This window comes from Notolabrus celidotus, chromosome 3 (assembly GCF_009762535.1).
Source record: "Notolabrus celidotus isolate fNotCel1 chromosome 3, fNotCel1.pri, whole genome shotgun sequence".
NCBI classification, from domain to species: domain Eukaryota; kingdom Metazoa; phylum Chordata; class Actinopteri; order Labriformes; family Labridae; genus Notolabrus; species Notolabrus celidotus.
This window is the reverse complement of record NC_048274.1, coordinates 33577706-33593447: the sequence shown is the minus strand read 5'-3', so window position 1 is coordinate 33593447 and position 15742 is coordinate 33577706. Positions and strand designations below refer to the sequence as shown.

The 15742-nt window shown below is 40.9% G+C and overlaps 1 protein-coding gene across 2 annotated transcripts; it reads right to left on the bottom strand.

Moving 5' to 3' along the window:
• Positions 1-50: 50 nt before the first annotated feature.
• Positions 51-14507, bottom strand: scg3 (secretogranin III). 2 transcript variants are annotated; one of them, XM_034678629.1, is made up of 12 exons: positions 13998-14507; positions 13089-13141; positions 12886-12928; positions 12484-12702; positions 10909-11051; positions 10402-10560; positions 9608-9839; positions 9030-9146; positions 5100-5183; positions 4227-4337; positions 3123-3212; positions 51-935 (listed from the first exon to the last, which is right to left on the bottom strand). In XM_034678629.1, exons 1-12 carry the CDS (start codon positions 14101-14103, stop codon positions 817-819), a joined length of 1476 nt encoding a protein of 491 aa, XP_034534520.1. In that variant the 5' UTR covers positions 14104-14507; the 3' UTR covers positions 51-816. The 2 variants fall into 2 exon arrangements, with proteins under 2 accessions (XP_034534520.1, XP_034534521.1); XM_034678630.1 differs by having other exon boundaries at positions 12496-12702; positions 13998-14506.
• Between the last annotated feature and the right edge of the window lie 1235 nt (positions 14508-15742).

Below are 15742 nucleotides of genomic sequence, written 5' to 3'. Positions count from 1 at the left end.
TCATGAGTGTGTGGGGTTCACTTTTTTTTTAGTACAGTTAAGTACACAGATAAAGAAAAGGCAATGTTTTAATTGCTTTTAAACTTTAGGAAAAAATCACAAATATTTACATTTAAAAATACTTATCTTCTGGCTCTACAGAGATGGATATGTCGAACTCACAGAGACATGCAGAGAGAAGTGATGGTACAGACACTGCCCTCTAGTGGGCTCCAGAAGAATTACAGCAGAACTGAATACAGGAGTTCAGAGGGCATTGACATGATACACAACAAATATATTTTTGGTAAAATAAAAAGCAAGAAATACATAAAGATCTTACATAAACACTGGAAAAAAAGAAATATAATTGTCTAAGACAGGTTACACAGAATGAGTACATCTTGATATAAAAATGAAGCAGAGACAGTAGTTGATGGCGAAGCTACAGCATCATACTCGTAGGATTCACTTCCCTCAGGATTCAGGAGTAAATGCTAGCAATTTATTGGTGAATTGGTAACATAAAATACTTTAATTTTCTATTAATCATACACTTTTCATTTTTACGTTGTGATTTTTTGCGTGCAAATATTATCAGTTAGGTAGCTGTAGAATATCTCTATCATTTCATTGATTGAGTTTGATTAAATCACTTCTCTCGATGCATTTTGGGAATGTCTGGGAGGGCAAACAAGTTCCTCTTAGCAGGTAGATTTGAATACACAGTATATACTTTACCATGCCATGGGAAATAACTGTTAATAATCAGGGTTTGGTTGGAGTTCTTTAATTCAGATTCAGTCCTGTGTGTACAGGCCAGGGAGGACGATGGCGTTACAGGCTGCTGTAGATCCTCTTGATGGTGTCGCCCTCGTCTTTGGCAATGATTCCCTTCTCAATGTACGAGTCAACCTGCTGGTCCATGAAGTCCTTCAGCTTGGACAGGTCATAATCTGGAAATAGCATGCACAAATAGAATTGTTGTGACTATGATGGGGGGGGGGGGGTAAATCATGAAGCTGTGCTGGTTTGATCCTGGATAGATCAGACAGTAAACTCCTTCAGCGCTGCCCTCCTACGATGGCACACCCAAACAAGACATAATCTGGTGCGGTGCTTCATTATCAAGGCAGATTAAGGTCAGAGTTAGCATGTCTGGGGTTAAGAAGATACAAGCATTGAATAAGAAAAGCAAAAGGTCACAGAGTGAAACATTTGACTTATTTAATGCAGAAGTAGAAGGAGTAATTTAAAACTACAAACCAGATTACCTAATGTACTAAGAGCTTCGTAGACTTTTAAAAACACATCTAATTTTTTGAAGCACCATTTGAGTTCACCTTATTATCATTAAATAAAGCACCATGAAGACACAGCAGGATGTGGCTATACTTAGATATAAAAACAGCCTGACTGTATCATCCATCAAAGAAAAAAATGAGTTTCAGAGAGCAGCAGAGCAAACATCTGCTGCACATTTCTCCTTGCTCTGAGACTGTAGAGAGGACAGGGAAGTGGACCGACGGCTATCATCATATCAAATCACTACATCTCTATAAGATACACTTTCTGAAAAACGTGACATGTGTGAGGGATTAACAGAATGTGTTTAGAGACAGCACCATTTTTCCCAATCTTGACTGTGAGGAGCCAACAGGCAAAACCAGGATGTCGCCTCAAAGCCCATCTGCTCCTCTGGCTAATCTGTGTGATGTGTAGGCGTAAACACACACGCACACACATTTGAGCACACACAGAGATTGTCCTAATGGGTGCTTCTGGTAGAGTAAACACAATAAATGGCTTGTTTCCCGCTCTGTTTCTATGACACTGCTTTTTTTTGTTGTTGAAAGAGCTTTTGTTCTCCTCCAGCTGTACTTTTCTTTGGACAGACAAGACAATTGATGAGAACGACACGAGCGATTTTGGTACGAGCTGTGCTAGAAAAGTAGATATCATTTTTGAAAGCCCCACTTCTGGTAAATTAGGTGATTGTTGGAGCACATTGTGACCTTTACTGCGTGTTCAGTCTGAGTTTTTCTGTCCTGATACCATGATCAGTCTGTCTCCTCTGCCCAGAGCCCTGACTGGCAGAAGGGGAGGCCCCTGTTGCCCCAGACAACCACTCCACACACACCAGCATGCTAATGAAGTGTCCTATATAGAGCCAGGTCGGGGATGAGCACTGAACAAAACTTCCCTGCTGCTCTGCACTCTGCGGCGTTATAAGCTTAGTGTCAGCCTCGTTTCTTTTCACTGTCTTTCTTCTGCTTTAACGTAAAAATCTGGGTCAAATTTTTGTATCCGTTTCTGTTTTTCTGACTCCCCAAAGGCCGAATGTCCCATTTATTGACTCATATTAGATCAGGCCACTGAGCATGACCAGTAAATATAAATCTCACAGAGCTGGTACAGTTGTCTATTTTCTGTCCTAGATGTCCTGCAGAGATGACCGCCAGTGGATGGATGGCCTGAATAGCGAGAACTCATTAACATTTCATTCTCTGCTGCTTAATTAAGCACCACTGGGCATTGATTTTACACTGTGGATAGTCCAGCAGCAGGCCTCCTCCTGTTATGTGTCAAACCAATACAGTTTGCACAGCTTTGCAGTTTCTGGGTCACATGCTGCTTCTGTAGAACGCTGACAGTTACAGTACGTGCACCAAAGTAAAAATAAATACACAAATATGCAGCAACTGTCCAAATAAGAGCGCAGATTGGGGGAAAATGTGAAGGTCTTTCCTCGCTAATTATGCTCCAGGACTGTGAATGCTGAGGAACAGGTAGGAAGGAATAAATGAATAGTTCTCTGTCCCTTATTATGGAAGCTGAATCATTAGTAATTAGGACAGACTCATGAAGAATGATCCATATTCATGAGATCTGGAGAGAGGCATCTACCCCAGTATCCCACACTCATTTCAAATGCAAATCAGAGGGAACAAAAGAGCCTTTAAATTTTGTGTTCTTGAACGCGTCTCCTCAGAACCGCCCGTGACCCGGGTCACTTCAATGAGGAGACGAGGGCTTGCAAATGAGGACGTTTGTCTTGTTCTGGCTCTTATAATTTAACAAGAGTTGAGAAAAAAGAACAGTTTAGATTGACTGGTTGAAGGACGGAGTGGAGTGTGTCTCACCATCTTTGCCTTCGTCTTTGTTGTGTTTCTTCAGCCACTCGATGTTCTTCCTGATTGCCTCCAGATACGTCTCTGACTTGCCTGGCTGACCTGAAAGAAAGGAGAGAAAGAGGAGAGAAGACATGAACATTGGTCCTCTTTGATGCTTTAGAATCCAGAAAACAGTTTTGTGTCCCTTTATTTCTTGTGAAGTACTTCAGCACTCTAAGTGAGCCCCCTTTGCACCAAAGAGTATGACAGTGCCATTTTACATTTATCAATTATTTACAATGTTGTTGAAACAGGACATCCAGGGTTAGAGGAGATTGTCCAGAATTTAACTTTCAAGTTAAACTCCCAGCCCAAAATTATTTTTCAGATCTTTCTGATTCAAAACAGACCGACTTAATGGGTGAGTTATGCAGTATGTTTATTCACTCTAGATTCAATATCATACTATGCAGCTTGGAGCGGCATGTAAACTTACACATAACATAGATTTGAGCTAACATTACTCAGGATTTTATTTATCCAGCAGTAGGGAACGTTCTGCTCTTAATTCATCTTCATTTTGATACTCTATTTCGTTTACTGTGTGTGTTTGTGATGGTGTGTACATGCGTGTGTGTTTATATGGATTAGGCAGATGAGCATAGACAGAAATAGGAAGTAACGGCAGCTGTGACGTGCCTTCCTGTCACTGTTATTGGACTGGCCTAGTTCAGAGACAAACAGGGACTTAACAATGATTGGCTTTGAAACACACTGTCTATATCATGTCAGCCCCGCTGAGTCAAAACACACCATGCCTCGACTGGCGCTCTCACTGAGGAAGAGCAAAGAAGAGGCTTCATTGAACCGATGTGGTGGGAATTTGCTATTTTTTGAAAATTCTGAATTTATTTGAAACTTTGGATACAAAACAAGGTAACCATAAAGTGAAAAAAATGAAAAAACAACAGGAACAAAACAAATTGAAAAAGGAGTCATGAGGTCTGCAAGGCACTATCATATTCAAGGGTCAAAATGGTAAAGCTTTATCAAAACTATTAAAGCAAATTATCAAATATCTCTAAAACAAAGCTAATCATGTTTCCCCAGGACATCAGTGGGATGTGGACTGACTGGTCTCTGATGATGGCTGCTCCTCCTTGGTTGAGTCTTTCAGGTTCTCGTACTCTTTCTGCATCTTGGCGGCCTCAGCCTTGGTGTTGTCATCCTCATCCAAAATTTTTCCTACAGCAAAGAGAATGCACACCAAGCATTAAGAAAAGTTGTCGCAGGTCCTTTTACATAAAGCAGTTGTAGACATTTTAAAGCATATTCTTTTTGCTCTTCTCAGAGACTAATTCTTATTCAATCTGTACAAAAAACTGAAGTGTCATTTGTTAGCATTGGCTCAGACAGGGCAGGAAGTCAGCTGACCTTAACACCTGCCTGTGTCAGCGGACAGCTTACCTTTATGCATGCAATTGGCAAAATGTCTAAATGGGTGTTCTATTTAACTGCTTAAGCCTGTCTACGCTTCCTGCTTCCTTCCTCTGCAAAACCGCTTTGCAATCCGCCTCCAACTCAAGTCCTCCTTTTTATGTTGTCCCTAATTTCACCAGTGTCATGCGTATCATCACTGATGCCTGCTCTGTTCAGCACAGGAGGTCTTTGCTGCTGCTCTCCCTGCCTTAGCTTTTTATGTATGCATATGAGAGGTGTGCTCCCCCTGCCTCAGGCTATGGTATTCCATGTATGAACGTGGAACGGCAGGAAGCACTCAGAACAAATAACATAAAATAGCTTATTGCATGCAAATGATAACTCTTTGATGGGAGTGATCCTGACAGAACTATTTCTTGGCTAAGAGGAGGACCTTTCTTCATAGCTCCCATGTTGCCTAGACAACAAGTTTTATAACATGATAAAATTATCCCATCCACGGTAAATAGTCTGTTTGGATTGTATACTGTTTGGCATGTTTGAAGGTTAATTAATGGGACTGTTTACCGTTGGGTCCATTGAAATCAGGAGGCCCCAGAGACTTGCCCAGCTTGTTCTTGGTCTGCATGGCGATCATAGCATCCAGGTTCTCTGCAGATGAGACAGACCATAAGTTCACTTTAGATGCAATAAACATTGAGTCATCAGTTTGTTCAAAACACGATGAATGAAAACCTCTTAACCTTTAGAAAATCCCACGCTGTGTCTGTGTGACTCACAGGGTGATTACCATTTGAAAAGGAGTTTTTTTTTCTTGTCATTGAAAAGGAGGTTCAAGGACTGTAGCGATAAACAGAATCTCTTTCCATCTTTCCACTTTGTTACTTTTAAAGCACAAGTCTAAATATTGAAAAATAGAAGATTGAGCTTTCATAAGGAGAAATGATCCTTTATTAATAAACACGGTCTTCTATCCTCCTCACATATAACCGAGGGGCCATTGCTTTCAAAACAAGATTAGAGAATTAAAAGACTCTAAATCAGCCAGAGAATAACCCATACAGATCACATAACTCATGAAACTGATGTTAAGTGTTAACTGATCCTCTGTGGATTAACAGAGAGGTAAACACTATGTTCAGAGAGAGAGGGAGCAGATGTTCTGCAGATCCACAAACACCACAGATCAGATGTAATTTCATCTGATATATCAAGTTGCAGTAGCATATGTCTGTTTAGCATTTTTAAACACTCTTCCAACATTTAAGATATTATTTTAACTCCCTTATGAACAGTTACACTATTCTTGTCACCATAAGAAATTATGTTTGTTATTGTACAGTTCTTACAATCATCATGTGTTATATCATCATCCATTATCCATGTTTACACATCATTGTGCACCACGTATTATTTTTGACAGGCACATTAAAAAGGACTGGTATTTACTTAATGTTACATTATTCCTGGTATTCATGTGGAGGCCATTTATCCTCTGCACTTGGGACTATCACATGCTCTATCAATGTTTACTCCCGTGTTAAAGGTTTGAGAGAGTTGGGAACCTGACAACACCTATGATGTCACGGCTTCTCCACTGATCAGTATCTGCAAAGTCTGGCTAGGTCACGAAAGCTACCAACCGAGTATTACACAACATCAATGTTTGCTACCTAATACTATCTATTTTACATTACTGTTAGTTAGAAATGTACACCTTTCTGTTGTAGCTTGCAGCACTGTCATTGACTATGTTAGCTTAAGAGTGGATGATGAGAACAACACGAGGGATTCTTGTGGTACAAGCTGTGCTGGAAAAGTAGATATACTTTTTTATTTGATGCTAATGAGGCCTCAAATGTTTGTTTTTACTCTAAATCAAGTTTTACGTCCCTCCAGATTTCCTCCATCTGTGGTCTGTATCAATATGTCTTTTCCGAGATCAGCCAAGGAGCTGTGAAGTGCTAATGGTTTGACATATTTCCTCACTTTATATGATTTATAAACCTGTAAAACTTAAGCTTGAAATAAAACAGCATTTATTTGAGCTTTCCACTCTGAGCAAGACTTTAGAGGATACTTTGTGTGGATACTGTTGATGATAAAATTTAATATTCATACTGGCTTCTACTCATAAATAAAAAATGGAATTAGATTGATTTAGAAGAGGTGTCTGTCCAGCTGTGTCTATATTGTGAATTATAACATATATTGTTAGAGCAGTATTTTTTTCTACACTGCATCTTTGATCTTGAGGGAGTTTAAAAAGCATCAGGACATTAGGATTCTGGGTAATAATAGAGAAGCACAACAAAGAGATAAGAGAAGCACCTAGCCCAACCCTCTGCTGCCACTAAAACAGCCTTACAATTTCCTCTGTCCTCCTTTTTCATTTCTTAGAATCAAAGCATCTCACCATCCCTTTCACTTCCTGTGTTTTCAAGCTGCCTTCTCCCACCTGTGGCCAACGAAGGACTATTATTCTCTTCCCACACAAAAACACATCACTTTACTTCCTCCCCCACCATCTTCCTCCTTATCTCTCTCCCTCTCTATCTCTCTCTCTCCTCAGGCCTGTATCACCCTCAGGCAGGCTGGCGTTGATTGACAGCTGTGTGTACAGTTGTCTACCTGGAGGTGACTCATCAGAGCCTCGCAGCCAGTTGGGGGTGGAAGTGGGGAAGGAGGCATTAACATGTTGCTAGGCGATGGCGGGATCCATTGGCTTATCTTGTTACAACCTATACCACATGAGGCCAGAGTGGTTGTCTTGGAAACCCATATCTGGTGTATAATGGTATACGCCTGATTTGTTCTGGTGTGTGACGTCAGCAGTGTTCTTTGCTTTTCTGTTAAGAGACAACAAGGAGCAGGCTGCTGCGGGGGTCATGCGAAGGAGTATTGATTAATCCTATAAAGGTTAGCTTTAGTTACATTACTCAATCATGGCTCTTACAGAGAAACATGCACATTGTGAACCACGCCTGATTAGCTTCATATTGCATTTCTAAAGTGATCAATCAATAGATATCATGTATTTATGCGCATATAGCAAAAAGACATTTGCTCTTGAAAGCTTTCCAAAATGTGTTTATCGACTGATCTTCTATGCTTTATAACAATCTAAATACAAAGTATCTCCATTCTTGACTTCATTCAGATTGACTACATCAAGCAACTAGAAGTTAACCCCTTGGACTCTGGAAATGTGTGAGGAACATTTTTCAACATTATTTGACTCAAAACTCCTGTGAGGATTTTCAGGTTTGTGCTGATTTTGGCGCCCCCTGTGGATGAAGGGGCACACCTTATCTCTACTGATTCTGCCCTGTACATGCAAAAGCAGTGTTTTATGACACAAGTCTCTATCTGCTTTCTCTTCATAGTCTTCTTGACCTACACTTCCCCCGCAGCAGAAGTTACAGGCATTCAAAATTAAAATATATAAAAATACAATCTTGACGCTGATAGTCTTATTTGCTTTAGTAGGTCATGGAGAGGTATTAATATCAATTTAAGCCTGTTTCATAACCAATTAAAAACTCCACACCGGGGCTCTAAATGTCACATTAATCATTAATGATGATAATCTTGTGACTAAATGAGTTGACATCTTCTGGTCTGATTTTAAAGTGGATAAATGTTAGAAAGAGCTCATCAGTTCTATTTCTTTCTGTCTGGACTAACTGTCATTTGAACAGAGAGTGAGTGAGAGAGAGTGAGAGGATGTTGGGTCTGAGGCTTCCTCAGGCTCAAACACAGAGATGACAGCTGTCCCTTACAGGTGGCTGACCTTTCCACTGGCTGCCGATGTGATGGCCGGCTCTAAAAGCCAAGCCTGGTTATATAGGGTGTCCCTGACACTAATCTGTCTGTGCAGGCTTCACACTCCGCTGCACAGGCTCAGGGGGAACGTTAGCTTGGCCAAACGTGTAGAAGCACATATAACTACAGAGAAATGCTTGTCGGCTGGTTTGGCAGTGGACTGAATGGACTTTTGTTCAGATGTGCCACACACATATTGGGCTGCGCAATCTATTGAAATCAATAACAAACAAATCAATAACTCCACTGTAATACATAGAATCAGCACAACTCTCAACCCCGGACCGTAAGAACCAAACAAACAGATATCCATTTTGCTGGTTTTAACTTCTTGTAAATTGTAAAATCGCTGAAGCCAACTTAATTTGTTAAAAGAATGAAAGTACATGATGATATGATTACATTACAATAAACTGACAGAAAACAGGACTGTTTATCGTGTATCCAGAGTGGAGTGTGCTGTGTGAAGCCTGGAAAAAGCTTTAAATTGAGCATATGTTAACACAATTTTCAATCACTCTAACGGCACCCATCATCATCCAATAGCCCAACCACAAATACAAGAAAGATTTCCATCACTGTGCATCCTATTGTACGGTTCTCTGTCTTATGTTATAACACTGAATGTACTAGAGTATCAATAAACAGTGCTAGAATTTGATTATGTCTTACCCAGATAGGACACTCCCTCCTCAGGCGTGATGGTGCCGTACTTCACCATCATCTTCACAAAGTCAATCAGCGTCTTCATGATGGTGATCAGTGTCTCTCTCTCCTGAGTGTCTTGTTCTGCAGCAGCAAACCATCAGAGGATCATTTCAAAACCCACGTCTAGCATCAATGCTTTGTTAATAGTAATTTGTTGCCATGGTGTTAATGACACCTCATGGTGTCTGACTGTAGGGGGTCATGAGGATCATTTATTGATGATTATAAATAATTAGTCATGTGTGTGTGTGTATTTCACTTCTTAGGTATATAATTGAATCACAGGGGAGAAAACAAGCATTGACCCCTCATTAAGGAACAAACATGTCATGACACCAACAGCTCTCCAGTGCTATTCTCGATCTGAAGAACTTCTATCTTTAGACAGAGGATGCAGTGAAGTGGTGATCTAAAATGTCACTTCAGGGTTGTTTGTGTGTGTGTGTGTGTGTGTGTGTGTGTGTGTGTGTGTGTGTGTGTGTGTGTGTGTGTGTGTGTGTGTGTGTGTGTGTGTGTGTGTGTGTGTGTGTGTGTGTGTTTACCTGAGTCGAGGCTCCGGAGCAGACGGTAGAAGTTGGGGAAGTACTGCAGGTCCTGGAGCCCGTCTTCAGGTCTCACCTCGTTGCCCTCATCGGTATCTTTCTCCCAGGTGTTGTCCCCTGTGTCTTGCTCTTCCTCTGCGTCTCTGTCCACCTCATCCACAATCTCATCATCATCGTCCTCTTCATCCTCCTCATCGTCATTGTAGCGGCGCCTGGGTGGCTCCCATGTATCCTGGAGAATAAATTGTTTATAATTATCTGAGTGAAAATCGTGCCTTCCTTCCTCTAATGCATTTTTAATGAAGTTATAACTGAATCAAAGTTTAATATACATGTATGTGGAGAGATGAATCTGGCTCATAATAATATGTTGCTGTCTACAGTGGGTTTTGTATGCATTTGATCTGCTCAGTAGTATAAGCAACATTCCAAACTATGTTTATAATTTGTTAGCACCTGCTGTTACAATCCAGACAACACCCTTCACAGTTCTCCAATCACAGTTTCCTGATATCTCTGCTGCTGAGAGTGCTTACAGTTGCGCACATATCATGGTTTTGATCATAAGGTCATATGGTGATGTATTTTGGGTAAAGAAACCATAATAAGCTTAGCTCTTAAGGATATGCTTACTCAAATACTCCAATGAAAAGAAGAATATTACCACATGCAAATACCTCGTCCTAGTTTTTGAATATTTTAGTGGGTTAAAGGATGTTCAGCATAAGAAAAGCAAGTAAACCCACAGAGTGTCATCATGCCATCACTACTATCACTTCTCTGTTGGTTTTTACCGGGTTTGCGTCAGAACCCTGGTCATCCTGCTCCGCTCTGGGCTCTTGGTCATTATTTTCCATATCCTCGATCTCGTTGTTCTTAGCATTTTTAGTGATGAGATCCTGCAGAGCCTCGGCCACCTGGTACTCCAGTGTGTCCGCCTGGCTGTCTGTGATCTACACAGAGACAAAGAGAAAGACAGTCTGAGAACAACCGAGTGTAGTAACACATGTGCAGTAAGCTGAGCCAGAACAGAACAACATGTACTGACTGCCAGCCTCTTTGAATCACAGACTGATTACTGTCACTTCAGGATCCCTCTCAGGGAGCAATTTGGCACAAATAAACTACTTATTGAGTGTCGCAAAAAGTAAGTCACAGCTGAGATCATGATACAAAGCTTAATTCACACTTCTCTTCCTCTCTTGGTGAGAAGGCCGAGGGAGAAAGAGAAGTGTGAATAAATGTCAAGCGACATGCTGCGCAAATTGAACAGCATGCAAAAGAACAAGCTCTTGACCTACCAGCCCCAGTTTGAGCAGTCTGGAGACGATTCTGTCGAACACTCCTCTGTCGTCCTCCTCGTAGATTTTGTTTGCGATCTTCTGGACGATGTCTTCTGCTGTCAGTGGAGTGCCATCGACTTGACGAAAGCTTTCAGGGTCATCTGTGTGGAGACTTTATTGTTAATACTTGTAACTTTCTAATCATGCTTTTGGCTTTATGTAGGTGTTTCTGCTTTGGTTGTTAATCTATTTTAAAGAGGCAGTTTTCCCCTTTATTTCTAACTCTCTACTCTATCCATCTTTCTGTCATCTTTTCCACAACTAAGAAATAGGCCTAGCTCTCATTAGATCTGAAAAGGTTCCATCATAATAGAGGAAAAGCATTTGTCACCTTTAATTTCACACATCTATCTGCATTACTATCAGAGAAACGAGCAATAGTTACAGCTTTTTTTCTTACATAACACCCCTGCTGCTGCCTGATGTCCACGCACAATAAAAATAAGCAGGGCCAGAATACTCCTGCCTGTATTGGCGGCATGAATCATCACTGATGTACTTCTCAAAAAATCTTCAAATACCAGCTCTATTTTTGTCCCTCTGTGGAAGAATGAAAAGTGAACCTCGGAGTGCGTTTGCCAATTTTAGACGGAGAGTAACCTGACGAGCTGCTTGTCATTGCAGAGCCGACCAAGTGAATCGATGAAATGAAGCACTCAGCGCTTTGTGTCTGAGTCACCTCACCACTGAGACTGTGCTTTATCTGCTGACTGAACCAGAGATCAAATTTCGTGCATTAAAAGTGAAATGTGTGCTGATCTGATGAAATCTAAACAGGCTTAAAATCAATGTTTAATCCAGCAAATGGTTGCATTTTGACTAAACTTACAAGTATGGATACAAAATTTATCAAACGGACACAGTGAATGTTCTTAAACTGATAGGAAGTTATTTATAGTGTTTTTATAAATCAACATCTTAATATTTGGTTATGTTTTGTATATTACCTCATAACTTATGAGTATATTTATCTTGTTGTCTTGTTTATCTCGCAGTCCTGGAATGTTTTCATTATGTAGCTATTTTTTCTGTAATTACTGCTGCAGTGTGATGACCGTATTGTAGTTGAAGGGCTTACTATCCTTCTTCATTCTGGGTCCCAATAAATTGCATATTTAATTTCTCTTTCTAAGAGACGGATATGAAATACTGACAGTATCTATGGGAAAAATCAGAGCCATGAATATAAAAATTCTCCAGTAAAGAGATAAAAGAAGCGAGAACAGTAGCTTCTCAGGAAGGAAGGGATAATCTTTTTCTCTTGCGGGCACGTGTCCAGTCTTTGACTCTTTCTATCTGTCCCTGCTGATCCCCATCAAAGACACGTGTTCTCTCTCCCTTCTCTTTCTTAAAATGTCTGCCCGGTGCCCTGCCAGCAACGGACAGAAGCACGCGGCATGAGGTCTGCTCTTATCTGAGGGGGCAAAGGCTACACAAGCAGAGGGACTCAGACCAAACACAGTGGTTAAGCTTACTTTACAAACAATGCCAGGACGGAGCGTTGTTGAATAAGGTGGTGACAGGTGTGCGTACCCTGGTACTTGCCGTAGTCCATCCCGTTCTTAGTGGAGTCGTAGTCCTCAGCCAGACGTCTGCTCTTGGTCGAGTCAGACTCATCTGGAACATACAGGACGTCCTTTTTGTTTGGCACATCTGTGGAGTCTTTAGGTTTCTGCCCATCAGCCAGTGACTTCAGCACAGTTAAATCATCAAGGTCCTGCTGTGACTCGGGGTCAGAAGGACGCTTGCTCTCTGAATGAAAACAGAGAAAAAAAAGTGCAATGAAGGAAGATGATGAACTCTCATTCATTGTGGTTTAATGAGTTGTTTTTTCTTTTTACAAATGAAGCTTGTTTTACTGGAAATGCTGTGACATAGATGCACTCAGCAAAGCGGAAATACATTTAATTGATTGGCTGTGAGGTTTCCTCTTACCAGCTGACTGTACTGCAGCCTTCACGCTGTCTGCTTCAGCAATCTGTTGGGAAAAAGAACAATCAACAAATAATTTCCACACAGGATATAAGCTGTTTGCTAGGTGAATACTGAGCTTGTTTGAATGGAGATCATAAAGCCTATTTAGCCGGATATTGGATGATAAAATTGGCTATGGGACATGGAAAAAAAAGGGGACTTACCTGCTCTTGTAGTGGTCTTTCCTCTGTCAACTGTCTATTGTACACAGTTTTATCTGCAATACAAAAAGAGGATTTACTTTTGGCTTAAAGCAGACTTAATCATTAACATGCAGACCAATCGTTTGCGATTTAGACATATAGGCTATAACACATAGACAGATATGAGTTATTGAAGAGAGTCAGTTTTTTAACTTTGACTGGCTGACTTCTTTTTTTTTGTCATTTAAATGAATGTAGCCTCCGGCCTTCAGACTTGTGTGACCGTCCCTGCCCTCCCAGCTAACCACAGCAGAGGCAGAGCTTAATCGGATTATCAAACAAAAGATTAAACCGCGTCTAAAATAGACCACAGGCGGCCATAGCATGAGACGAGGCGTCGTTCAAAATCCAGCTGGTCCCCATGGAGGACTGGGAGCCCAACTTTGCGTAGAGGGTCTGATTTTTGCTCTGTCATTTTACTCAACAGGTTTGCAAATGGATTTAAGCTACTTGATGTTTCAATAACGAACAAAAGATCCAATATGTATTAAAAATACAGAAACATACACATTTCAGAAGGTATGACTATTAGCTGTATGAGCTTAATTGACAATAAAACCACATGGTGTGTAACCTGTACTGGTCACATTTCTGCACGTATCCTTTTATTTCCCATGTTTCTCCACACCAGATGACTAACAGTGAGTTTATAACCTCCTGTTGTTTAAATCTCAACACTAAAGACACCATGTGTGGAAAAGAGTTCACCCAATTGCACTTCGTAGCGTTTTAAAAATCTTCTTTGATCAACTGACTGGCTCCAATAATTTCTCCTCACAGTTTTTAGAAGGCACAATGTTTTACAGCTCAATGAAAGACCGAGAGAACACATTCTTTTTTCATTGCACGTTTGCAGATCGGTCAACTCACCATCAGTTGAAGCTGTAGTAGGTGTGGGGAAGGCAGATATCTGGCTCACTACACTCAGGGCTAGAAGCTGGAAAAGGACGAAGAGGCCAAAGTATTTTGACGCCATCCTGAAATACGCTGTCTCGTTTGGTCCTAGAGAAACCTCGCCTTTAACCTGGCTTTCGTTTCTCCTCTGTGATCTTGTTTCCACCCCAGGAAGAAGAAAAGTGCTGAATGTTTGGACAGCTCCGCGCCGCTGGTGCTGAAACTGTTGACGGAGGCTGCGCCCTGGTTACCCGCTGTGTGAGACGCACCGGGCGGGGAGGGGCTGACCAAATCTCTGCCGTGCTCTGGAGCTGTTAGCGAGCCGCGGTGCTGAAACGAGGTCACCTCGCTATAGTTATAACTACAGAAGCACTGAGGCTCTTAAAGCCCCGTGTGAGACACAGCATTACCTGCCAAGGCAGTAATAGAGCCCACTACAACAGGACCTGCCCCCCTCTGTCTTCACAGAGGAGGAGGAGGAGGAGGAGGAAGGGGAGGAGAACACTGCAAAAAGTGTCAACCCTTAAAGACACCCCTTAAGTGTAATTTCTGAGGGTAAACATGATTAAAATGAGGCTAAGGAATCAATTAAGTTCATATATTTATGGAATTCAGAGTTTTTATAAAATATTTTCTAAATTTCACAAGAATATGCCTTTATTTCTAGAATAAACACTTAAAACAATCATTAAAAAATACTTTTTGAAAACAAATACTGAGAAAAAAGTGAGTCTTCAAGCAAACACATGTTATCGTATGCATTTCTTTACCATATAGCTGCATTGCTTCGTTTGCATGACAGTAAAGGAGTAGTTGACTATTTTACAGAGAAATCTCCGCCCATTGCGTGCGTCACGAACAACCTGCGTCACGGTCGTATTTCTTCCACTGGTCAGTCAATAGCAACGTTATTAAAACGCCAAACAATTAGACACACAAATGACGGTGGAGATATATCAGGGCTACTTTTATGACCTCTTTCCTTTCACAAGCTCAGTCTGGTGCTAATTAGATGTAGGCTTACGTCTCATGTGGATGAATCAGAGGTTATTAGATTCAGCTTCCAGTGACCCATTCAGATCCCAAGTGACGCTCCTGACAAAATGAGGGGGCTTAATGTCTCACACAGAAAGTAAGGAAGAACAACAGAAGAAAGTGTCCGTATTATAATGGCTTAAAAATATATTGAAATTGATTTCCTTAAAAATATATTGTTTGAAAAGGTGTAGCCAAAATTCAATTAGATAACAAAAACAAACCAAACAAACAGACAAACAAAAGATCGCAAAGAGGAGATGTAGAAGTGCAGAGTGAGACTCACAACAAGCAAACCACGTGACACATCACTGTTAATCCCGATTTATGAAATCCGGATGTCTGAGATTAAAATGCATCCTGGTCAGTGATTGGATGATTCTACTCTCAGATGAGTTTCTCTGCAGAAAACACATAGATTTTCCATGAAACACACAAAATGAAATTAACTCTTCCTATCTCTAGCTTTGAGTAACTGTAGCTGTTATTTAGTGTTGCTACCAGCAGTTGTTCTTTTCCCCACACGGTGTGTAGGAGTGAAGCTTTCTTAGCTTCACCCTGTGAAGATTTAGTAGCACTGTTTTCTGGCTGTGAACCAGTACCAGTTTGTTTGTCCTGTCTCTGCAACTCAATTTCATTTTCTGCCTCTTTCAGTATAATGCAATACATTAACATGATGCCAGAGA

Excerpts from the sequence above, each read along its gene's own strand:
- scg3 (XM_034678629.1), bottom strand. The coding sequence starts at position 14,103 with ATGGCGTCAAAATACTTTGGCCTCTTCGTCCTTTTCCAGCTTCTAGCC. Across the intron at positions 11,052-12,483 it reads GGACTACGGCAAGTACCAGG|ATGACCCTGAAAGCTTTCGT; the intron begins GTACGCACACCT and ends GTCTCCACACAG. Across the intron at positions 9,147-9,607 it reads GCTCCGGAGCCTCGACTCAG|AACAAGACACTCAGGAGAGA; the intron begins GTAAACACACAC and ends TTGCTGCTGCAG.